At 44.2% G+C, this 25,478-nt stretch overlaps 1 protein-coding gene across 2 annotated transcripts in view; it reads right to left on the bottom strand.

The window, feature by feature from the left end:
• HIRA (histone cell cycle regulator) overlaps positions 1 to 25,478 on the bottom strand; it is a 383,198-nt gene that overhangs the window by 141,850 nt on the left and 215,870 nt on the right. For both annotated transcript variants that reach the window (XM_078667954.1, XM_078667955.1), the window contains exon 9: positions 17,487 to 17,600. In XM_078667954.1, the coding sequence (XP_078524080.1) occupies positions 17,487 to 17,600 (114 nt within the window). The remainder of the gene's footprint in view (positions 1 to 17,486; positions 17,601 to 25,478) is intronic.

Genomic DNA, 25,478 nt, shown 5'->3' with positions numbered 1-25,478 from the left:
ATCCAATGCCATCCAGGATGTTTACATTAAAGAGAGTGAGAGCCCACAGGCAGATTCAGTCCATGCACCACTCACTACCCCTGGGCAAAAGGCCCCACCAGCAGCCCCAAAAAAATCGACAAAAACCACAAAATTCAGCACAATCCCAGCCCACCCATGGCCTCAATGATGTTTAAATTCAACAAAACAGTTGTATCATGCACCCATAACTAACCCTGGTCCTACTGGATACTGTGGCTACCCACAATATATTTTATTTAATGTTCTGAAAAAGGTCCAAAATTGTAGTTGCAGCAACTGTAATGCCCCACACAAACTTACTTGTGAAAGTTGATTTCTAATCCAAAAGTGATCCAAAGAAAGTCAAAAAGGCCTTAAATCCAAATATCCAGCAGCATCCACAAAGAGTAATCCTTCCAGGTCAAGGTCCAAATGAAAGTGACCAGCACATGAAGAAAGCACTGGGAGGAGCCTGCTGTACAGGAACAGGAAGTTGGAGACTGTGGGGCACTTCCTTCCAAACTGGACTCCTTGCTAAAAAAAAGTGCAGGCAAATGTCAACCTGAGGAGTGATTCTGATAAAAAATCATTATTTTCTGAAGGTTTATGCTGTTTGCTGGTGGATTTTTTGTGCGAAATTGCAAAATCTGTATTTCGCGAGTGCGAGATTGTTGCTGCCCGCCGCACCTACGTGTTCGCAATTGCGAACTCTCGCGATGCGTGCTGTGCAAGGTGGCAAGGCGCGATGACGTAATCGCGGTCGACAAACTCCCGCGGGATCCCGCAGCAAGATCCAAAATGGCGCAGCACTAGCAAAATATCGAGAAAAACAACTCGGCAAACGCTGAATGACGGTAAGTGAACGCCGCTCGCCGCAAAATTGTATCTCCAAGAAAAAAAATCCGCCGTGTGCGAATTTACGGATTTTCGGCAAATTCGCTAGAGTTCGCGGATTGCAAATTTGCCGAAAATCCGCAAATTCCGCGAGCGGAACGGATTTTACGCCCATGCTTACTCTGGACAGTAGCATATTGTGCTACAATTGGGAAGCACAGGCCAATTCACCACTAGGACGGCCCTACTCTGTAAAAATGTTAAGTTTAATAAATGGCTTGGCAAATGTTTAAAGTTCCTAACACAGTATGAGATCTTTGCAGACAACCAATAACATAACATAACAATTGCTCTTGCCATCCAACCAAAACCTAAATCTCAAAACAATTAAAATCCTTAGTGTAGGAAATTGGGTTTTTGCTGCAGTCCTCCACACCCCCTTCCCACACACACACACTTTTTGCCTGGTATTTAATGCACCTTTGACTGTAGTGTACAGAGTTCCTGCTAATCAGGTACCCAGTACAAGTGTTCTTTCCCTGAAAACGTACAATTGTTTCCGCCAATTGGCAATATCGTTAGCATTCTCTTTAAGTCTCTAGTAAATGGTACCCCTGGTACCTAGAGTATGAGGTACTAAAGAAGGTTCTCTCAGAGCAGCACAAATTGGGCCACCCTAAGTGACTCCTCGCCAAACACATGCAAGACTGCCACTGCACCACGCGTTTTTTTGTGCAGACAAAAGTGAAAACGCGACATGGCACACATCCCTGTTTGCCCTACAGCAGACCTTACAGGCCTAAAGTAAGGTGCCTAATATTACATGTGAGGGCACACCTGCATGAGCAGATATGCTCCTGTCCTGGTCAGTTACATTACTGCCAGTGCAAGTGAACAAGGAAGCCATTTAAACATGTCCTGGACTCTGGTGAAAACGGGTTCCCCAGCTACATGATGGCTTCACTGAAAATAGGGATGTCTGGTATCAAACATCTCGTATTAATAAACCCACACTGATTCCAGTGTTGGATTTATTATTACATGCAACCAGGGGGCACCTTAAAGGTGCCCCCTTGAAACCCTACCAGCCTCTGGTGTGTTGGATGATTTGTCTGTCAGCCTGCCACCCGAAACAGATTCCTGACCTCCCACGATGAGGACTATTACTCTCAAAAGGTCAGTAACAAAGCTTGCATGGGATGAGGGGGTTCAAATCCCCTCCCTCAGATTGACCTACTGATCAGCACTCCTAGGCCGGTGAGCTTTAAATGAGCTCCTGCCTTCGAAATGTGAGTCTGGCTCCTCTCACAGGAGAGGAGGCCAACACCCCCTTTGTTCAGAGACCTATGGCACCTGGACAAGCGGGAAATTAGCTAGTCAGGTAGGCGTGCCCAACCCCAGGCCAGTACCACCTGATGTGGGTACGACTTTTCAGAAGTGGCCGCTGGCCCCATGCAAGGACAAAGGAGTGTTGGTGGCACTGAAAGCCTTGGGTATACATACAGCCGGAGACATGTTTAAAGAAGGGCCTCTCAAAACGCTACCGGAGATGGCAAAACAGGGAACAAAACCCACTAGTCTGCAGACCTTTCAATACCACAGAATTAGAGAGGCTTGGATAGGACAACTAGGTGATGACTTGCAGGAACCCCCAGAAGTTTCAGAACTTACCTATGTCATTAAATCTGAAATCCGAGGAAAATGATCTCGACTCTATATAAGATAGTAATAGCTCAGAGAGGGACTGGGTACAGTAAGGCACGCTTGGCCTGGCAGCGCGACCTGGAGGTAGCACTTGATGATGACGTGGCGTTACTGCTGCACTAGCACGAGGTCGGTCTCCCTGAATGGCAGGCACAGATTAGTGCATTTCAAATTCATCAACAGGGTTTATCACACTCCCGAAAGGCTGCACCGGTTTGGGTTGCGTGAGGAAGCGATATGTGACCGCTGCAAGGCACAGGACGCAGGGTTTAGGCATTTGGCGTGGGAGTGTCCGGGGGTGCATCAGTACTGGGCGGAGGTGTTCCAGCAATTAGGTAGGGTCCTTGAGGAGGAAATAGCCCCGTCTCCGACGCTGGCACTGCTGGGTTATTCCAAAGTTCTGCCCAGGGCGCAGCGCAGGATAGTGGACATGGGAATGCTGTTACCAAAGAGGAGACTGGACATGTGCTGGATGAGGGGGCCCCCACTCAAGGCGAAACAGTGGATTGAAGACCTGACTTATTGTAGCACACAGTCAGAGACATACAGTGAGCTTCTGCCTCACAAAAGCAAGCCCAAGAATTTTTGGTGACTATATTTAGATTATAGGAGATGTCAGCACTCGACGGCTGCTGATACTGGTGCGGAGGTGCCGGGAGACCCTCCCCACAGCACGCTGTAGAATAGAGGGATGGTAGGTTGGAGGGCCAATTGCTAGGAGTGGAGCGAAGTTACTGATGAGTAGACACCTCAGGTTTGAGTTTTTTTCTCGGAGGGTGGGGGGGTTTCTTTTTCTTATTATAGTTCTTTTTTGTAAATAATTTTGTCTTGTCACTTGCAATTGTGAGTTCTACACTGAAGTTCGACACTACAAGCCCAAACACTGTGTTGAACTATGATGGCCCACAGCTTAACGCCGCCCGGCCTCCGGGATGTGGGCAGAAAGGCTGTGTCCAGATTTGAAGGGCGTATGATGTTTTATTATTGGCTACTTATGCAGCAATGCATCTGACTTACAGTTTGTGTTGGGATCACTGTGATAAATAAATAAATAAAATAAAAATAAAAAATAAGAGGGGAGGATTTCTTTAGTTTAAGTTACTTTATTATTTATTAAAAAATTATTTTTTTATCACAACATTTGTATTACTTTATAGTTTCCTGGGTGTGGTTGAGTAATGCTGTTAATTATAATTTTGTTTATTTTTTAAAATAAAAACTGTTTTTGCAATTCTGATATTTGTTGTTTTGAAAATGTGTTTTATTTCCTTCATATTTAATAATGTTAGGATTTTTATATTATTTATTTACATTAATTAAATCATTTTTAATATTTCTTTGTGTTTCTTGTCCTTGCATCCCTCAATATATGGACTTTCTCTGTTACTTGTATACTAGACTCACAACAGTAAACGTGATCCTCCTAATGTATGTATTTTCCATGTGTTTGATAGGTTGGGATTAGAATAGTAAATCTGGCCCGATTTCTCAATTTTTGTTAAACTGGAATTAGAACAGTAAATCTACCTCCTTGTCCCGATTTTTTAACTTTTCTCAATGTTTGTAAGATTGAAATTAGAATACTAAATCTGAACCCCAGAAATGTGTGCACTTTCCCCAATATTTGTCAAACTTGAGTTGTAATTGTAAATCTGGAATTCCCCAATGCTTGTTAGCCTGGAGTTTAAACAGAAAATATGACCTCTCCATGTATGAACTTTTCCCTAACATTTATTATATCAGAGTTAGAATAGTAAATCTAACAAACCCAATGTATGCACTTTCGCCAACGTTTGCTAAACTGGAGTTGAATGCTAGATAAAATATGTTTTTTTAGATGTTAAAAAAAAAAGAGAGACTTTTCAGAAGTGGCCATCTTTGTGTTGGCACCCTTAGGAACTCTGGGACAGGTTTATGCCCTCTTCCCACAGGAAATGGTCATATAGGGGGCATAGTAACCCCAAGGGTCAGTAGCCTATTGGCTACCACCCTACACTCCCCTAACAACCCTAATTTCAGTATTTAGGAGAGCCCCTGGTACCAGGAAATCCGATCCTGCCGACCTGAAAGAAGAAGACGGACGTGAAGATTTGCAAACGCAAGAACTGAAGCCTCAGAATCGGACTTGGCGCCAATCCTGCTGGCCTGCCTGCCTGCCGACTTCGACAACTGCGCTGTTCTGCAGCTGCTGAGTCTCCAAAGCTTGGGAGACCTGCTAGAAACTTCACCCAGGAACCAAGACCTCCCGAGAGGTAGCGGATCTGCTTCCCAACATCCTGAAGATAACCAAATACGCCTGAGAGGACTTCGGGATCGTAGACACCGAAACCTGAAGACCCCACAGCACCTGTCGCTCCAAGCCACAGTTGAAGTGGGCTAACAGTGTAATTGTGGTCCTCAGCCCTCCAGAGACCGAGTCCACAATAGTTTAGCTCCCATTGAACTCTCCAACGACGCCTGCAGCCCCTGCAAGCAGGCCTCCTCTACCGCGACTGCTACCAGTAAGGAAGACCAGATGCCTGAAGATACCTCTTCACCGGTCACCCCTGGTCCGTGTAGAAGAGAACCAAAGGTGTCCCTATGTCCCCGAGAACCATGAGGCCTGAGCCCCCCTGTTAGTTTAGCCCGACTGGCTTCCCAGTCCAAGCCTCTTTATGCCAAGTCCGATCCCCATAGAGGAACATTGGGCATCCATCCCTGTTTTGTACCTCTGCAACTGGCCGCCCTAGTGCCGCTAGTGGTGTTCTGCTGATGTGGTCTTAAACCTTGCCCACCACTCACGTTAACTCCAGGAGATTGGTCCTGTAAGTCGCTGGACTGTACCTGAGTGCTCCATTGACTTTTCCTCCCATAGGATAACACAGCAGCTTCTAAAAAGTGTTGACTTTTTCCAACTGAAAAGAACTCTTACTTAAAAACGTACTTGCCTAAACAAAATGATTATGGTGCCTACAAGTATATAAAGATAGGTGTCATTTTTTTAAAATTGGTGTGGATTTTCTTATTGAGTCATGATTCTCATTTATTGCCCAGTGTGTGTATTTTCAGATGTCTTGCACTTCTCTGTGATAAGCCTAAGGCTGCTCGGCCACACTACCCCTCAGAAGAGCACCTTGGGATTGCCATAGCAAGCCGCTGTCCACCCATAGGTGAACCCCTGACTCTTTACACAATATATCTCTTTTTGATAGATCATATAAAGAATCAGCTTTAGCAGCTGCATCATAAGCACAATCACACAGCAGTACAGATAAGTAAACAATCTAAATAGACCTTTTCAATAAGGCTCACCTAAGTGTGCGTGAAATCTGGGAAAATAACTTTACTACTATCAGAGCAAAAAATGTTCTGCACCACATCAAGACATTAGTTGGAACAGAACTCTTATGGCTTATGAACAGTCAATGCCAGGTTTGGTGTAGCTCAAGGCTTGCGGGACGGGGGTTCATTTTCCTCCATCTTAACCTAATCAAAAACGGATATGCCTTCTTTTTCAAGATCCAAATCTACTATACAATTCCTTAATTTTAATTGGAAGTCACATGCTCCATCTAAATGGGATTTTTTTTTAATGGTTCCTGCACATAAATCATTCATTCTACAGCATTTGAAACTTACTGCTCTAATCCATCATTTTCTATTTATTTATTTTGAAAGTTTTATAGAGCGCGAACAAGATCCTTACGGATATCAGAGCGCTTTACAAACAGAGTGGGAGAAAAAGGCAAATGAGTAATAATTAAACAAAACATTTGAGGAAAAAAGTGTAAATGGTTACAAGATGAAAGAAAGACAAGGTAAGGTAGGATTAGTTACTTACCTGTAATCCTAGTTCTCTTCCAGGGGTATACTCATCAAAGTCATAAGCACTGAATAGTCCCGCCCACGTGCGGGACCCCGGAGCAATAGCCAATAATATGCATATATCTACATATATATATATATAAATACGCATAAAATAACCATATATATATATATATATATAGATAATATGCATATACATATACATATGCAGCCCAATATAACCATACTAGGCTCAAAAAACCGCCACAATTGCCTGTAAAATCTTTACATTTGCTAAATAAAGACATATAAAATACATTATATGACAATGCAAAGAAGAAAACACTGCCTTGGTTTTCTTTGAAACACACAACCTTTATTTTCAAAGGTAAAAACAGGCAGGATCATAGAGGCAGCTTTAGCCTAGATAGGCTGCATTGTAACAACAGAAAAATCTGGCGCCGTGCCTTTAAGACCTCTGTGAGCCTCCAGGCTCCCATCATGCACCACAGGTGACAGTTAGGTCAGTTCTTTTGGACGGCGTATAACAGTGTGATAACTGCATGGGTAACATGTAAAATAGACAGCTCTGGTATTCGCCCGGGGAGGCGGGTGGGTGTGCTTATGACTTTGATGAGTATACCCCTGGAAGAGAACTAGGATTACAGGTAAGTAACTAATCCTTCTCTTCCAGGGGATACTCATCAATAGTCATAAGCACTGAATATTTTTATTTATTTATTTTATTTTTAAAGTTTTATATAGCGCGGACAAGATCTTTGCAGATATCAGAGCGCTTTACAAAGAAGGGGTAAATGAGGGAGCATAGTCGAACAGGTAGTTCAGAAGAGTAAACAGTACAGTCATGTACATCAATAATACAATTAATACAGATAAGCAACGGGGTCAAATACAGGATATATATATAACTATATAGATATATGAGGTGGTAATCGGTGCGATACACAAATAGAAGCGCACAGTAAGTTACATGGAGGTGACACTAGTGAGCGGTCAAACATCCTCAAAATATAGGAGGTAGCAAATGGTGCATTCCAGGGATAAAAGTGAAATGGGTGCAGCTTCCAAAAAAAGAAAAAAAGGTATATATATAAATATAAAGGATAAAATATGAGGTAGTAATCGGTGCAATACAACAATAGAAAGTGAAATGCAGAGGAACAGATAATATGTAAATATATAAAACATGAGGTAGTGATCGGTGCAATACAGCAATAGAAGGTGAAATGGGTGCAACTTATAACAATTGTACAGTATACAAGTAGAGGTATAATGCTATTGATAAGCTGGAACCAAGTACAGGTGCAAACAAAGAGCTAAATGAGTCAAAAATGTGACTAAAGAGCAGCCAGAAATAGATGAGCTAATGATCGGTGCATTAAAATCAAGTAGAGGTATAATACTGCAATAAAAGGCAGACATTCGCTAGTTGAAAATAGACTAAAGAGGCCAGTTCTTAGAGGGTGGTCAAATCGTGAAAAAGACTAGTTCATGATGGCCGACAAAGAGAGAGAGAGAGACCAGTCTAAAATGGCAGCCAAATTGTAGTGATTGTTGAGTTTAGTTTCCCTTTCTACTCTGGGTAGGTCGAGTTAGTCCATCTTCCGTGTTGCTTAAAGGGGAGGGTAGAGTTCTGCTTCTATGCTGCTGGATGGTGAGGAGAGAGAGAGGCTTATCTCTGTCTTGCTGATCCCTGCCCTCGTTGGTATGTAGCCTCATGGTCATCTTGTGGGCAGGGAGGCGATTTATGGCTCCAGTTTATGGCCCCAGCCATATTAGCCAATGGAGAGTGTAACCATCGCAAAGCCCGCGAAAAATACAAAGCACACAGATATCAGCTTGAAATTCCAGGCATAGGGTAGAGAACCGTTTATTTTCCGTGCATAATTCCGGGCAGCAAGAGAGAAACCGACATGAGTAATTAAGGAGAAAGATTTGCGTGCAGTTACCTTCCGAGTCGTCCCTGCCGCTGCTCAAGTAGTTTTACGTGCAGTATGCAGAGTGAAAAATCGGCATGATTATTTAGAGTGGTAGCTATACGTGCAGTTACCTTCCGAGTCTTCACTGACGCTGCTGCCCAGATCAGGCACCTCTAAAGTTGCGTAATGGTTGCCCAACACACACAAATAGACAGGGTACACCGGAGCCTCTCCCGATGCCGGTTGCTCCGTTCTCGCCGATCCACTGGGAAGGGGGAGAGGGGGGGGGGGGGAAGCCTCCCAACTGCACTCTGCCCAAACCACACAGACAGGGCAAGAAACCGGGCCCGCTCCAGCTGCCCCATAACCCGAGCTTGTTGATCCACTGGGAGGGGGGAGGGGGGGGGGAAGCCTCCCGCCGGAGCGCTGCTGCAGACAGGGCACACCGGAGACGCTTAGATGCCCATTGCTCCCTTCTCTTTGCTCCACAGTCTCCCCAGCATCCTGCCGGAAAACGCTGCCCAACGCACACAAACAGGGGGCACAGCCGTTCTGGGTGCCGAATGCACCGATATCTTTGATCCACTGGGAGGGGGGGGGAAGCCTCCCGCCGGCGCGTCCTCTATCACCCGCTCCGGATCTGTAAGTACCCACTCCCGTCCGCTTGTTTCCCACCCCGGCGGCTTCAGTGACACTGATCACTTGCCGGCGGTGATTGCAGGCAAGCAGGGCACCTCCACACTCAAGGGGGCACTTGGATGCAATCGTCTGTCCGGAGCCTCCTAGGCGTCCTCATCATCGTTCCGGTCTCAGTACCGGTGCAAGCGTGGTGATCTTCAGGCGGGTTGGGTACAGGCGATGGTGATCTTCAGGTGGGTCGGGTACAGGCGGTGAACTTCAGGCGAGTCGGATTCTCAACTCGGCTCAATTCCAGCCGTCCTGGGTTTCGTCGAGGCTGCAGGGGTCCCAGTCGTCACTGCTGCAGGTCCGTGTTTTACGGCGATATTCCAGTTACTCTTAATCCAGTTACTTTTGTTCAATCCAGTTACTTGTTACGGTCCGTTTGCTCGTTTTTCTCGCCGACGGTGGTGCGTGCTATCAGGGATAATTCCAGGAATGGGATCCCCAGCACTAGGAGCTCCGGACCGGAGCTCCTATCAGGCGGCCATCTTAACCTCCGGATAGAGTAGCAAGACCATCCCATACCCTGCGGACGAATACCAGACTCTCTAAACAGCATACTAATATATATATATTATCCAAACAAATTCCTCAGGGATGCCTGACCAACTTGGGCATCCGCCTAAGTATCAGAATCAAGGCAGTAATGGCGAGCAAAGGTGTGAACCGAACGCCACGTAGCTGCCTTACAAATTTCATGAACAGGAACATTTTTAAGCATTGCTATAGTAGCAGCCTTTCCTCTAGTGGAGTGCGCTCTCGGTTTGCCCGGGAGCTGTTTCCGTGCCAACTGATAAGATAACATAATGCATGACAGAATCCATCTAGAAATGGACCTCTTAGAAGCAGGCAAGCCCATATTCAGAGGACCATAGTTCACAAACAGATGATCAGTCTTTCTAACACTCTTAGTTTTATCAAGATAAAACTTCAAAACTCTTTTCAAATCCAAAGAGTGTAGAGCTTTTTCAGCTGGAGTGCTCGGATTAGCAAAAAACGTAGGCAGTGTCACTGACTGGTTAATGTGAAAATCCGAGACTACCTTAGGAAGGAATCTTGGATGAGTCCGAAGCACCACCCTATTCGCATGGAAAACGAGATAGGGTTCTGTAGCACAAAAAGCCTGAATCTCGCTCACCCTGCGCGCAGAAGTGATAGCTACAAGGAAGGACACCTTCCACGACAGATGTTGAAGGGAGGCCTTATGTATAGGTTCGAATGGAGGACCCATCAATTTGGACAAAACCACATTAAGCTCCCAAGGAGGCGAGGGAGCCCTCACGGGAAGATACACTTTCCTGAGACCCTCCAGAAAATCCTTCACAACTGGCATTTGAAAGAAAGAAACCTGGGTAGGGGACTTTCGATATGCTGTTATTGCTGCCAGATGGACCTTAATAGAGGAATACTGTAAGCCTGCTTTGGCCAAAGAAAGTAAGTATGGTAACAGTACCTGTTCCTGACCTCGAATCGGGTCATGACCTTCAGCAGCACACCACATGAAAAACCGCTTCCACTTGAAAGCATACGACCTTCCTGTAGAAGCTCTCCTTGCCTCTCTTAAAATGTGCATACAGTCCTGCGAGAGGCTTATGTAAATGTAAATGTAAATGTATTTATATAGCGCAAATCACCGACACGGTATCTAAGCGCTTGCTTAGGGAACCCGTCCTGGTATTCCCCTGTGAGAAACCCCGGCAGGGTGTCCACAAGGTGAAAGCCAGGCATCCCGCCGCGAGGGGCCGTAGTGGAGATTAAGCAAGCTATTGCCCAGAGTCGCAGAGTGTGACCCCGTGAGTCGAGTAGGCACCGGAGCGAGAATTATCGAGTCCGTGGAATTTTTGAGCCCGAGACCTCCCGAGGCTTAGATGTCCATACTGGACGAACTCAGGAACCATACTGCTAGCTTCAGGGACGGCAGGTTGGGATGGAACAACCTGCCGTTCTCTCTGGTCAGCAGATCCGGACAGCAAGGAAGCCTCCTGTGCGGTACTGTGGATAGATACAGGAGATCCGGGTACCATCATTGGCGAGGCCAATTCGGAGCCCTTAGAATCATGTCTGTCTTGGACTTATGCAGCTTCTTGATCACTAAGGGAATGAGTGAAATCGGTGGAAAAGCGTAGAGTAATGTCTCTGACCAGTCCATCCAGAGAGCATTCCCCTTGGACTCTCGTTGTGGGTACCTGGACGCGAAGACGCGGCATTTTGCGTTGTCGGCGTCTGCAAAGAGATCGATTTCTGGTGACCCCAGGCTTGGAAGACATCTCTTATCACTTCGTCTTTTAAGACCCAGTCGTGTGCTTCTACGAAGTGTCTGCTTAGGTCGTCTGCTTGGACGTTGAGGACAACGGGCAGATAGACAGCTGAAATTTTCATACCCCGAGCCAGAAGCCACTTCCAGATTGCTTGCGCTTCCAGCAACAGAGGTCTGGATCTCGTTCCGCCCTGCTTGTTCAGATAGTACATCGTTGTTGTATTGTCCGTCTGAACAAGCAGAGAGGATGTCTTTAGAGCGGGAAAGAAAGCCTTGAGAGCTAGATGGACAGCTCTGAGTTACAGCATGTTTATGTGATACAGCCTTTCTTTGTCTGACCACACTCCTTGAACTTGAAGGGACCCCAGATGGGCGCCCCATCCCTGCAGGGACGCATCTGTCACCAGCGATCGTCTGGGCATGTCCTCTTGAAAAGGCACTCCCACTATCAGATGACTCCGCTGCATCCACCATCGAATGGAGATCCGCACTGACAGAGGTAGTGACAGTTTGTCTTCCCAACGGTTTGAAAACTGGGACCACTGATCCTCCATTGACTGCTGCAGAGGTCTCATGTGCAGTCTGGCGTTCAGAACGAGGAAAATGCAAGACGCCATGGAACCTAGCAGAGACGAGATCTGTCTGGCCGTTGGTCGAGGAGTCTTTAGTATGGTTTGACACTTGAGGAGAACGGAGGATAGTCTCTCCTCCGAAGGATACGCTTTTGCGTCCTTTGAATCTAGCAGTGCGCCCAGATAGTGTATCCTCTGCGTGGGGTTGAGGATAGACTTTTTGAAGTTTACGTGCAGGCCCAGCCTCCGCAGCTGATGTATGCTGAACGTGAGATGTTGCTGAAGCAGAATCGGAGACGCACTCTTTAGCAGCCAATCGTCTAGATAGGGATAGACGACAATATGCCTCTTCCTTAGGAAAGCCGCTACGACTGCCATGCACTTTGAGAAGGTGCGAGGAGCTGACTTTAGCCCGAAGGGCAAGACTGCGAACTGGTAATGGCTGGTTTGTATGCAAAACCTTAGAAATTTCCGATGCTTTGGGGCGATGGGGATGTGGAAATAAGCATCTTGAAGATCAATGGAGCACATCCAGTCCCTTTGATGCAGAAGTGGAATTATTTGATGTAACGCCAGCATTCTGAACTTTTCTCGCCGAATGAACCGATTGAGGCGCCTAAGATCTAGTATGGGCCTGAACTCCTTGTTTGGACCTTTCTTTGGAACTAGAAAGTATCGGGAGTAAATGCCTTGCCGACGCTGTGCCCTCGGGACCTCCTCGATGGCTGTCTTTAAGATTACTGCAGACACCTCCTGCTTCAAAAGATGAAGTCGATGGAACAGTCTTTTGAGGAGGAATGGAAGGTGGAGGAGACTTGAATCTGATTGCATATCCATTTTGTACAATATTCAGCACCCATTTGTCGTTTGTGATGTTTTTCCACTCTTCCAGGCAAAAACGAACACTTTCCCCCTCCGGAGTGGGTAACAGGCTCAGGGGAAGCAAACACTCACTGTTTTTGTTGCTGCTGCTTGTTTCCAGGTGCAGACTGTCTGGAAATGCCACCCCTTCCTCTACCAGGACGACGCTGGGAGAACTGAGATCTTCCCTGATTCTGCTGTGACGACCATTGAGGGGTTTGAACCCTCTGCTGGTTCTGTCTCCGATCGTAAGGACGGTATTTTTTCTTAAAATCCTTTCTCTTTTCGAGACCAACAGCTCTCACAGTATCAAGCTCCGTCTTCATTCTTGACATCTCATTGTCAGCATGAGAACCAAAGAGAGATTTTCCATTAAACAGCAGATTAGGAATTCGGTGTTGCGCTTCAGGTTTAAGACCCGTAAGCCTTAGCCAAGCTGACCATCTTGCACAGAGCCCATGAGCATAGCCATGTGTAGACAAGTCGGAAGCATCCGCAGCTGCGCTAATCACCTGGTTAGCCACTAGCCCACCTTCATGAAGGATTTCAAGAAAATCATGCTTGTCTTCTTTGGGAAACCGAGACAAGGAATCCCATAGTGCGCGGTCATAGCGACCCAGTAAAGCAGAGGCGCTGGCAACCTTCATGGAGGAAGCAGAGGTGGCACACATTTTCTTTCCTACGGAGTCCATAGCTTTGCTGTCTTTATCAGGAGGATGATGCCGCTCCTGTCTGATTCTTACGTGCCGCTGAGACGATGACCGAATCAGGTTGTGGCTCAGACCTCAGAAATAACGGATCATTGTCCGGAGCCTTATACTTCTTTGCGATCCGCGAAGGAACCGCTCCCAAAGATGCAGGAGTTAAGAACTTGTACTCCGCAGGATCTAACAGACCTGGAACCAGAGGAAGTAAAGGCCTTGGTGATAATTTCTGATGCAACGTCTCAAAAATGACCGTTGTCTTGACAGTAGAGACAGGCATCTCGATATTAAGTTTCGCTGCTCCACGACAGAGAACTTCATTAAAAGTAATCACGTCATCAATCGGTGATATCCTACTTGGAGGAGTTGATGACAACATTGGCGAGTAGTTCCTGTTCGAATTTGTAGACCTGGTTGACGATCTAGCATCGCGTCTTCTAGAAGAGTGGTGACGCGAAGACCTAGGAGAGGGTGAAGTTCGCCTCCTCTCCGATGGAGACTTTCTCGGAGTAGAACGCTCACGTATTCTCGGATAGTGCACCAGCTGTACAGGAGGTGATCTTGATCTTGAAGCAGGTCTGACCGACACAGGAGACCTGGAATAAGACCTTGGAAGGTTAATCCTCCTTATCTTCCAGTCTCTGATCTCCCCCAGCCAATGTGGCGAGATATTAGCCCCTGTAGGTGAGGGTGCTCTTGAGGGCTCTGGAGAGATTTGTACAATCCGCAGCCCAGGGGAGGAAGAGGAACTCCCAGAAGACACAATAGAAACCTTAGACCGGTCTTTGGACACCGTTCTAGGCCTCTTTGCTGCAGGAGACGTCGACGACAGCCTCCTCGACGTCGATTTTTCCAACGGTGATTTCCTCGACGGCGACTTCCTCGGCGGCGAATTCCTCGGCGGCGACCTCTTTGGCGGCGGCGACCTGCTCGGCAGCGACCTCATCTTCGACGACGATTGCCTCTTCGGCGTTGACGTCATGCGCCTCGACGGCGATGATTTTATCGGCGTCGTGTGCCTCGACGTCTCATGGCTGGGGCTCTTCGACGTCGAAACCTCTACTGCCCGGTTCGACGTCGACGTCATGGCACCTCTCGACGGCGACCTTGACTGACGTTTTGAGCCTCCAGACGGCGACCGACGACGTCGAGTCCCGCACTCTTGCAGTCGTAGGAGAGCCAGACCTGGACTGCCTACGCTCATGTCGCTTCTCACCTTGCTTTGACGGCGAATTCTTCTTCGACGGCGAGGGATGTTTCGACGTCGACGTATGCCGCGACGGTGATTTCGATGCTGATTTTGAGCACACAGGTACCTTAGAAGAAGATCTGTCCCTCGAAGTTGAGGGAGACCGATGTTTTCTCTTCTCCCCTCTGTCCTTGCGTTTTTTGTGTTGAGAAGAAGGCTTCCTGGAATGAAATTCTTCTCTTCCACTCACAGTTTCTCCTCTGTCATGCAGGGACTGAAGCCTGCTCTTCTCTCTCTCTCTCAAAGTCCTATTTGACAGCTTGCTGCAGTGGTAGCAGAGTTCTGGCTTGTGAGAAGATGGTAGACAAGCTACACAGACCGAATGAGGGTCTGTCTTGGCCATTTTTTTTACCACAGGCCGGACACTTGACAAATAAGGCCGGCATTATGACTGGAAAAATAGCCAAAAAACAGCAAAAAATTGTTGGATTAGTCAGATAATGACTAAAGACGTCGAGTGAAGACGAAAAAATTTGAGAAATACCAGAAGAAAGTGAAAAAATATCACCAACTGGCGAGCTCAATGCTCCAGGATCCTCACAGAAGGAGCCGGAAAAAAGAACTGACCTAACTGTCACCTGTGGTGCATGATGGGAGCCTGGAGGCTCACAGAGGTCTTAAAGGCACGGCGCCAGATTTTTCTGTTGTTACAATGCAGCCTTTCTAGGCTAAAGCTGACTCTATGATCCTGCCTGTTTTTACCTTTGAAAATAAAGGTTGTGTGTTTCAAAGAAAACCAAGGCAGTGTTTTCTTCTTTGCATTGTCATATAATGTATTTTATATGTATTTATTTAGCAAATGTAAAGATTTTACAGGCAATTGTGGCGGTTTTTTGAGCCTAGTATGGTTATATTGGGCTGCATATGTATATGTATATGCATATTATCTATATATCTATATATATATATATGGTTATTTTATGCGTATTTATATGTATTTATACACATATATGTAGATATATGCATATTATTGGCTATTGCTCCGGGGTCCCGCACGTGGGCGGGACTATTCAGTGCTTATGACTTTTATGAGTATCCCCTGGAAGAGAAGCATCAGTGCACAGGAGGTCAATATACATCCAATATACAATATACGAAGTCTCAGGAGGAAGAGTACTGAGATACAAGATTACAATGGTCAAAAGTTCAGGTAAATTTAGCTAAGAGGAGAGCTTTTACTTCTTTTTTGAAGGATATCGTGGATGAGATAAGTCTGATTTCTGGTGGGAGGGCATTCCATATCCTGGGCGCCATTCCTGAGAAGGAGCGTTTATACGTTTTTTTCTTGTGAAATCTCCGAGGTTTCAAAAGAAGATTGTCTGCGCTTCTTGTCGCTCTTGAGCCACCAGAGATTGTCAGTTTCTGAGCGAGATAGCTGGGGTAATTGTGGTGTAAAGCTTTGTGGGTCATACAGGCGATTTTCAGATGTATTCTGGCTTCGTAGGGCAGCCAGTTCAAAGCTTTTAGATCAGGAGTGATGTGTGAGCGTTTTTTCGAGCCTGTGATAAGCCTGGGTGCAGCATTAATAGTGGCTTTTAGTGGTGCGATTGTCGATAAGGGGAGACCACAGAGGGCAACACTTCCATATTCCACTCGAGGGATGACTAAGGCTTGGACTGCAGTTTTAAAATCCTTGGGAGGAAGGAAAGGTTTCAAATTACGCAATGTGTTGATATGGAAATTAGCTCCCTTCGTTGCATTGCTGATGTGATGATGCATGTTGAGATTGCCGTCGAGGGTTATGCCCAAAGATTTCGCTGAGTCCACAATAGTAAGTTGAATGTTGAGAGCAGTGAGATGATTAAGCCAGTCCTGAGTGATGGGGACTTTGGTGGGAGGTGCTATTAGGAGGAATTCTGTTTTTAGCGCGTTAAGTTTGAGGTGATTCTCTGCTAGCCAGGTCTGTGTGTTTCTAAGCGTTGTGTTGAGTATTTTGATGTCATCGAGGGTGTGTATTTTGAGGTAGAGCTGGGTGTCATCTGCGTACATGTGGAATTGAACATTAGATGCTTGGAGTAGTGCGGTAAGTGGTTCCATGACTAGATTAAACAGAGTAGGGGAGAGGGAGGATCCTTGAGGGACACAGAGTGTTACAGGAACTGGAGTGGACATGGTATTCTTGATCCTGAATTTTTGGGTCCTGTTGTGCAGAAAGGAGATGAACCACTTGAGAACTGTCCCTGAGATACCCATTCTGAGATTCAACAGTTCAAGTAAGTTCTCATGTTTGACCGTATCAAAGGCTGAAGAGAGAACGAGTAGTATGAGGAGGCAAGAACCATTCTGATCAAGTATTTGAAGTGCATCATCAATAATGTGGGTCATGGCTGATTCAGTACTGTGGCCTGCTCGGAAACCTGATTGGTATGGGTTGAGGAGGTGAAAGTGCTCGATGTGTTTAGTCAGTTGAAGGTGTACGTTTTTTTCTAGGAGTTTGGCCAGGGTAGGGATATTGGTGATAGGGCGATAATTGTTAAGACTCGGATGGGTCCACTGTGGGTTTCTTTAATATAGGCGAGACCTGTCCCACTTTGAGGGAGTCCGGGATGCATCCTTGTTGAAGTGAGCTATTAATGATTTTGGTCCATAAGGGGAGAAGTAATGGGATCAAGTCCTTTACGGCGTTTGTGGGTAGAGGGTCAGTGAGGTGATTGGAAGGCTTCAGTGTGCTAAGAATCTTGGCAATTTTTTCTTCCGAATACATTTCAAAGGATGACCACCAAGCATTGTTTTTTAACTCAATGGGCGTTTTACTGTGAGGGTTAGAGTAAAGACTTGGATCAATGAGGAGATCATTCCGGATGTTGTCAGTCTTTAAGTTGAAGAAGGTAGAGAAATCTTCACAGGACGGTAGTGCACACAGTTCTCATTTACCCAAGTAGAATAACAAAGACAACTCACCCAGACAGAGAGAGACCGGTCTTTGCTACCCACAGCACAGCAGCAGTACGGATTACTTGATTTTGCTGAACTCCCATTCTTTTGCCTTTTTTTTAAGATTTTGGGATTGAATTTCTGGAACAAAAACAAAGAATATTGAAATACACTGGAGACACAGAAACCAAACATTAAGAAAAACAGCTTTAAAAGAGCAAAAACGTTTTTCAAATACAATACTTCTTTTCTTCCTTACTATTAATGTTTTTAACTTCGACTAGATTTTTTAGTTATTAAACTGTTAACAGCTACCTATTACATTTTTGTACGTATTTTGTTTACTTAGGCTGTCTTCTATTTTGTGTACCGTCAACCTTTGACCTGAGCAGAGAATTGAAAGAAGGATAGAAAGAGGCATCTGCAGATATATCACAAAGGCAACTGTCCAATTCAGCCATAACATCATATTTTACTTTCCACTAGCAAAGAAATGCAACATTTAGCTTTGCTCAATTGCAGCAGTGATTAATCTACAGGTTACTCTGCCCGACTTCTTCTGATGTCACATTCTCTTTTGGGGTCTGCATTAGATAAAGTGGCATATGCCAATTTAATCCATCAAAGCTTATTTCCTGCCTTATTCTTTTGTCAAATACATGTTTGTGTTTCTTTTTTCTGTGCTTGATTTTTACATGTTGTTACTGTGCTTAGAAAATGAGCAGGTTGATGCTGTATAGCAGCGTGTTTAGTGTTATTTCACAGACTTGCAGCTATGCTCAGAACAGGAAAAGGCTTTGACGTCACCACTTTCATATCTCCTCAAGAACCTTATTTCTGGGGGACAGAATAATTGTCCTTAATGGAGGTGCAGCAGCTTTAAGAACCACACCCGGTGTAACAAAGCTGGAACCACAAGCATTTCGGAGTATCTCAAACTTCTACTGAACTGTAGTAAGGACAGAGGAGAGCCATAAAATAACTCCCAAGGCCCTGCCATCACGAAAGCAACCAACAAAGAACTGAAGGCCCCATCCACCCAGAAGAAGCTCTGTAACATGGTGTTGAAATGAAATGGGAAGGGGATCAGAGGGGTAGTTTAACAAGGTAATCAATCACAAGCATCAAATATGGGAGTCAAACACTGTTTATTTTGGCTCCCACTCAAGGGCAGGGTGAAGGCATATGTTCAGATTGACCACCTTCAGGAGGAACACCCTTGCCATATGGAACCACAGAAAGAAGAGTCTTAAGAGATATATCCCCTCCCACAGACCCAGACAGGGAAGTGTAAGAAGTGACTGTGCGTTCCTAATAAAAATAATAGGAAGGCATGATTGTCCATGTGAATTATGACTATCTGAAGCAGAAGGAGATGCTAGGGCTTCAGTCTGAAATGACTCACTTAGGAAAGGCCACTGCAGCTAGGAAGACCAGTTGCAACTCTAACAGGATGCATCTTATCTGTCCCAAAATGCAATTATTGACAGATCACTACAGAGGGCCCACATATGAACTCTGGAGAATCCTTCTGGTGGTCAGACCTGCAAGTCTTAGGCAGCAAAGAGGGCTGCCTACTTACAGAAGAGTAGCAAGTGCCCATCAGCTCAAAATAGGAAGCAGAAATGGGAAGACTAAAAAAGTCTGTTTTAGCAACCAGACACATGGTCCTAGAGTTCCAGCTGGTGATACTGTCAGAGTCTATCTTGAGAAACATGCTGATACAAGACGCCTGAAGTCCAAATAGCCCATGCAACCAATAAAGTTTGCTGAGCAGAAAAAATAGGTCGACACTCCTTTATAATCCCTACCTCTCTCGAGGTGAGGTGGCTTTCAGAAGTGTTATATGCAGAATGCCCACATGAGCTGAAACTTTCAGAAAAGATCAGACAGTCGTTCCGATAGGCCAGGATAAACCCTAGATTCAAAAGTGTCCAGAAGGCAAAGCAGTAAGTACCCAGGTCCTTAGATGGTGGTTTCTACACCTGACAAAGCCATCCAGATAGGGGTCAAAATGAACATTCCAAAGGTTCAAAATAGTACAATAGCACTAACTGTTTCAGGAACAATCCCACAGAAACCGGAGGTGACCATCCCATACAGGGAGTGCAGATTTCCTAGGACAAACCAAAAGCACAGGTATGTGGAATTATGCATACTGCAAGTTTGCTGAGCACAACCAGGTGTCCTGAATTGCTGCCAACATCTGAGCCAAAGACAAGCTTCTGTACTACTGTCTATGGTAGAACTGCTCCCTTTCGATAAATTAAGGTCCTACAGATCCACAATGTGGCAGAATCCTCCAACCTATTTATTAACAGAAAGCAACTATAGAGGAGCTTCAGAACCCCAGAGGTTCAGACGATGCTAACTGAGAAAAGGGGAATCTTGTCATTTACAACTATAAGATTCTTAGGGTACTGCACGGTTGACAACAGAAAACAGGAATTTTGCATGATTTAGGACCACTGTGGACATGGTGGTAAGCATTCCCTTCCAATGAGCTAGTGTGTATCTTGACATGAAAGGTTGGTGGGCAGCATTGCCACTGGATGTTTTGGGTTAGGCAATGGCCAGGTCCGCACACTGGGGCTGCCACTCTTTTTCTTGAACTGGGCGGGGAGGTCAGGGAGGAGGAGCTAGCAAAAGGCTTGAGACAAATGGCAGTACACACAGCCTTGGTGAATAGAAGAAGATTACAGTCTGGTCATTATAGCCTAGATAAAGCTCATTGACATAGCGAAGACCATGCTTTTCTTTACTATTTAGTATGTCATTCGCTGAGTGACCAAAGGGATTCTTCCCATCCAATGGGAGGTTGAAGTCTGTATCTCTGTGACTGGATGTGCGCCCCTGCTCCTCCTAGTCAAATCCCTGCTCTCCCTCCTCCACCTCCAAACTGCAGTTGCATTGCTCTTAATTGTCTCAGTTTCTTATATTCAAGATCAGTGGACGTTTGCTCCTTACTTTCCTGCTTCTCCCTTCTTCAGCACAAGCATCTCTTGTTTATTCTTGTCCCCAACAACCACTAAAAACAGCTGCAAATTCCTGCTCTTGTGCTTCTTTGGGCAAGATCAAGAAAGTACAACTCATATTAACACGGCTCAAAGAAAAAAAGCACTGGGCTGCTGTTAACTTGACAGAGCAGGAACATTTAGAAAGCTGTGAAACAAACAGGCATACTTTAGTTACATGTTATCTAAAGTAACAGTAAAGAAGAAAAACTGTGTGCTAGTCAACTTATCTTTAGGAACACCTTTAGTTTTAAAGACACCTTGCACTAAACATGTAAAAACATGATAAATTCTCTGCAAACTTCAAAAAAAGTGTATTTTATTAATATGCTTAAGAGCTTTACCTTAGCAGATCAGATCAGATCACTCCATTGAAAGGTATTTAGTTAGTGAACCAAGAGGCAAGGATTTGTCAGGTGCACCTTGTGTGTAGCCTTGGTTGTTACATAATTGGAACAACATTATAGTTTATTAAAGAAAACACAAGAGAAGGTTGTGTACAGCACAGATCCTGAACTCGTAAATTTTAAGGGGTTCTCATATGAGGTAATAAAGAAATATAAGGCAAAGTGAAATGTACCAATTGCCTAGTATCACACAATTTCGTCAAGTGGAGTTCATCGCATAACTCCATCAAAGGTCAGTTTGTCACCCCTCCAAATAGAAAAGGTCCCTTAGTCACCCCTCCGCATAGAAAAGGTCCCTTAGTCACCCCTCCGCATAGAAAAAGAACTACTGGTAGGTCTGAATCTAGCCCTATTCACAAGGGCATCACACCTAGCTTAAAACCCTAGGACTTCTCGGATCCATCACAGTCAACACAAACAGATTTAGAATCACTGAAACTTCAAACCGACAACGCATCTCAGAACATTCAAAATGCTACTCTCGAAATGAAGAGCATTTTACACCTCACTCAAGCTCATTAAAAAATCCAAACTCAAACTACAAAGCAAGCCTAAACCTTCACCCATGTTGCTGTCAAATAGGTAAGATCGCCTTCGCAAACTACTTAAGTATTTATCGGATGATGAAAGTCTAGCCTTACAACTAACCTACGATTTAACACCCGTTTCATCTTGTCTCCCCTGCAAGGAAGGCGAAAACAAAATTGGAATGGTTACAAGCAACGCAAGTAGAACATCCATACCGAAAAATAGAAAGTTCAACATCCATAACTTGAAGAGAGTATCTTTCATCACAACACAAATTCTGGGAAAACGCTCTTAGGCCTACTACTCAACTGACTATCAGCAGTGAAGCATGCCTCTGAAATCCCCAAACTCATATTGAGCCAAGAGATAGACGTGGTGATCTGAACTGAATCATGACTCACCGAATCATTTTCGCCATGCATGGATCTATTGATATATAAAAGTAGAGAACAGACTATATTGGTTCCTCCAAACTACAACATCGTGAGACTAGACGACAAATAAAAGAAGCATTTGCAATGCAATAGGTCTTGCATTACTGATAGTTTGAGGTATTGGCATAGCAATAATAATGCAACACCAATAGCTCATACTTTCAGTAATGCGAGACCTAGTGCATTGCAAATGCTTGTGTAGTGAGCCAGGAACCAGCATTATTTATATGTCTCAGTGCAGTAGCGAAAGCTGCTCCTAGAGGTTCCTAGTGAGCAAGACACCAGCACTGCATGTCTAGGTGCAGTACAGGAAGCTGCTCCTTGAGGTCCCTAGTGAGCATGGCACCAGCACTGCTTGTCTAGGTGCAGTACCGCAAGCTGCTCCTAGAGGTCCCTATTGAGCATCAACTTTTGGTCACATATGGTACTGTAGCCTGCAGAAGATATGGTAAATCCACGCTACCCATAATGCATTGCATGCAAGACAGTACCACTAGTACATTCAAATAGCTATGTCCATATATACAATTAGTAGCTTTGAAATATGAAAAAATAATTATTATATTAATTCCGGATTAGGTTGTACTCTATGTGGAGCTGATGAACGGAAATTTATAGAAGGTCTAATATAAATGTGCTAGCGAGTAAAGTAACCACTGCCAACCTAGTTTTGTCAAGTGAGCAGATGCGGAGATATGACACAAAATGTGGCAAAACATGTCGTCAAAAGCTTGTAAAATGTTTGCTTTGAAACTAATAGTAATGCAGACCTTAAGCAGAGTCTCTAATATCAAAAGTACAACCATCATATGTAGAGAATACAAATCACAATGAATATTCATATAATTGGCAAATTCATTACACCCCTGCCAAAGAAAATTATTAGCAAAACTAAGAACCCAGTTAAACCAATAAAAATTCTTCAATATTAGGTGAAATTCATAAAACCAATAAATACAATATTACATTATATTGTCTAAAACTCAACAATGATATATATACACACATACAGATATTTACAAAAAACTCCAAATTTTATTATATAAGTAAATTCATTGAATATACAGCAGAATCTCAGAGAATGATTGAATATGATCATATATAATGGGAACATATCCAAACTGATTATAAAACAGCAGACTATAATTTACAGTTTAAAGGAAATTAACTAAATCCTCTCAAGTATTAAGCCCATTCGGCATTTTGGTATTAAGACGTACAATGTATTGACTCTCTAATTGACGTAGTTTCTTTTCCCGATTTCCTCCTCTTATGGATTTCGGAACCGAGTCAATAACATAGGATTTTAAATCCTGAAGATTATTTTTGTGCACTAATTTAAAATGTCGGGCAACCGGGTAAGATGGATCCGAATTAACGATTGCCCGTAAGTGCTGCAAAATACGATTAAACACAGGAAGTTTAGTACTGCCGACATAGGAGAGTTGACAATTGCATTCTAAAATATAGACTGCGAAATACATGTAAAATAGCCTGCAATTTGGTTGGGCATGTTCGAAAAAGGATCTACAAAGGTCTGTTTATTTGTCCCAAACTTGCATGCACGGCATGAACTGCATTTAAAAAAAACTTTTTTGTTAGCCAGTTAACAGAACTAACTGTCTCAGGACTAGTTCTAACTAATGTATCCCTCATAGAGGGTGCTCTCCTGAAAGTAATTGTTGGTTGTGCTGCAAGTTCGTGTACTAATGTCAGATCGGTTTTTAAGATAGGCCAATGTTTACTGACAATTTTTCTTATTTCTCTGTCTTGACTGCTGAACGTAATAATAAGTCTCACCACAGGTTTTGCTTGAACAACAGGTGATATAGTTATTTCATTTGAATGAGGAGCATCATCCGATGCTAACCCTTTCCTCAATTTAGACAATGCAAGATGTAAAATTTTAGGATCATATCCTCCGGCGAGAAACCTATTCTTAGATTCAGTAAGACAGATGTTCAAATCCTCTTCTCTGCTGCAGATTCTTTGAATTCTTAAAAACTCCCCATAAGGGATACTTTTAATAAGGTGCTTAGGATGAGCACTATTGGCATGGAGTATTGAATTGCCAGATGTAATCTTTCTGTGTAGTTTAGTACAGATGACATTCTCTTCTACAAAAATCTCAACATCTAAAAATTCAACTTTTATGTTACTAATTTGAGCCGTGAATTCAAGATTAAGTGGATTCTCATTGATCTTACTCACAAATTCCAAAGCAGATTCTTTGAAACCCTTCCAGACAACACAAACGTCATCGATGAATCTACACCATCGAATGAGGTGGTCAGAAAACTCATTTTTGAGGGTCTGAGCTAGGATGTGCTTCTCCCACCAGCCTACGTGTAAACACGCATAGCTAGGGGAGAAGCACGCCCCCATCGCAACACCTCTTAGTTGCTGGTATAATTCTTTATTAAAAATAAAGAAGTTATTAGTTAGACAGTGTTCTGTCATACGCAGCAACATTTTGGTGTGTTCATTATAGCAGACATTTCTTTCAGATAAAAAATGACTTATAGCATTTAAACCAGCCAGATGATCAATACTGGTATATAATGAACAGATGCCCATCACTAAAAAGTGATCATCTTCTTCCCATTTAACCTCTTAATTTTTCCAAAAATTGACCAGTGTCCCTGATAAACGAAGGAAGGTTAGTAACATAATCATGAAGAAAGAAATCAACGTATTTTGACATGGCCTCCAATAAACTACCTTGGGCAGAAATTATTGGACGCCCTGGTACTGGGGTGACTTGTTTATGAACCTTAGGCAAAAGGTACAATGTGGGAGTAATAGAGAACTCAGTTTTAAAAAAATTGAATTCATCCTTATTAATTAAACCCTCCCTTTTCCACTGCAAGAGTTCTTTTAGAACCATTTCTTTAACTTTGAGCAAAATGGGAAAGGCTACCAACTTGTAACAACTAGTGTCACTCAGCTGTTTCTTAGCCTCATCCATATATGCTGCCCGGGGCCATAGAACAACGTTCCCGCCTTTATCGGCTTTATTAACAAAGATGTTTTTATCTTTGCCAATTTTATCCATAAGGCGTGAATATTGTTGTTCTCTATCGGGCATATGCATCAACATTCGGTAATACCTGTCGGTAATACCGAAAAATAACGACTCGCTATTATGAACATGCAAACCGCGATGCATCAAACTAATCGTTAAAAATTACCGAGTCGTTAATAATCGCTATTAAATAACGATTATACGCCAGCGAGAGTAGCAAAAACCGAAATCGGTAATACCGAATCGGTATTAGTGAATCCGGTATTAGCGGATTCGATATTAACGAAAACGGGAAATTTACGCGACGCTTCGGAAGCAGGCCGATGACATCACAACCAGGAAGTAGGACAGCCACGCTGCATTCAGTGTTCGGAGTAGCACAGAGGAGGAGGCAGAGCACAGGAGCTGAGGACCCTGACAGAACCAGTAGCAACCAGGAAAAGGCAAGCAGGACAAGATGGAGAAGGAGGCCCCCCAGCATGGAAAGGACACACCCCGAAAGCGAAAACGGAAGTTTTCAGATAAGGAGCTGGAAATCTTAATAGAGAGTGTGACCAGCAACCATGACCGACTCTTTGGAAAGTTGTCGCTGAAGGTGCCAGAGGCTGAAA

This window comes from Lissotriton helveticus, chromosome 11 (assembly GCF_964261635.1).
Source record: "Lissotriton helveticus chromosome 11, aLisHel1.1, whole genome shotgun sequence".
NCBI lineage: Eukaryota > Metazoa > Chordata > Amphibia > Caudata > Salamandridae > Lissotriton > Lissotriton helveticus.
The sequence above is the reverse complement of the archived record's forward strand: the minus strand, read 5'-3'. Positions and strand labels throughout refer to the sequence as shown.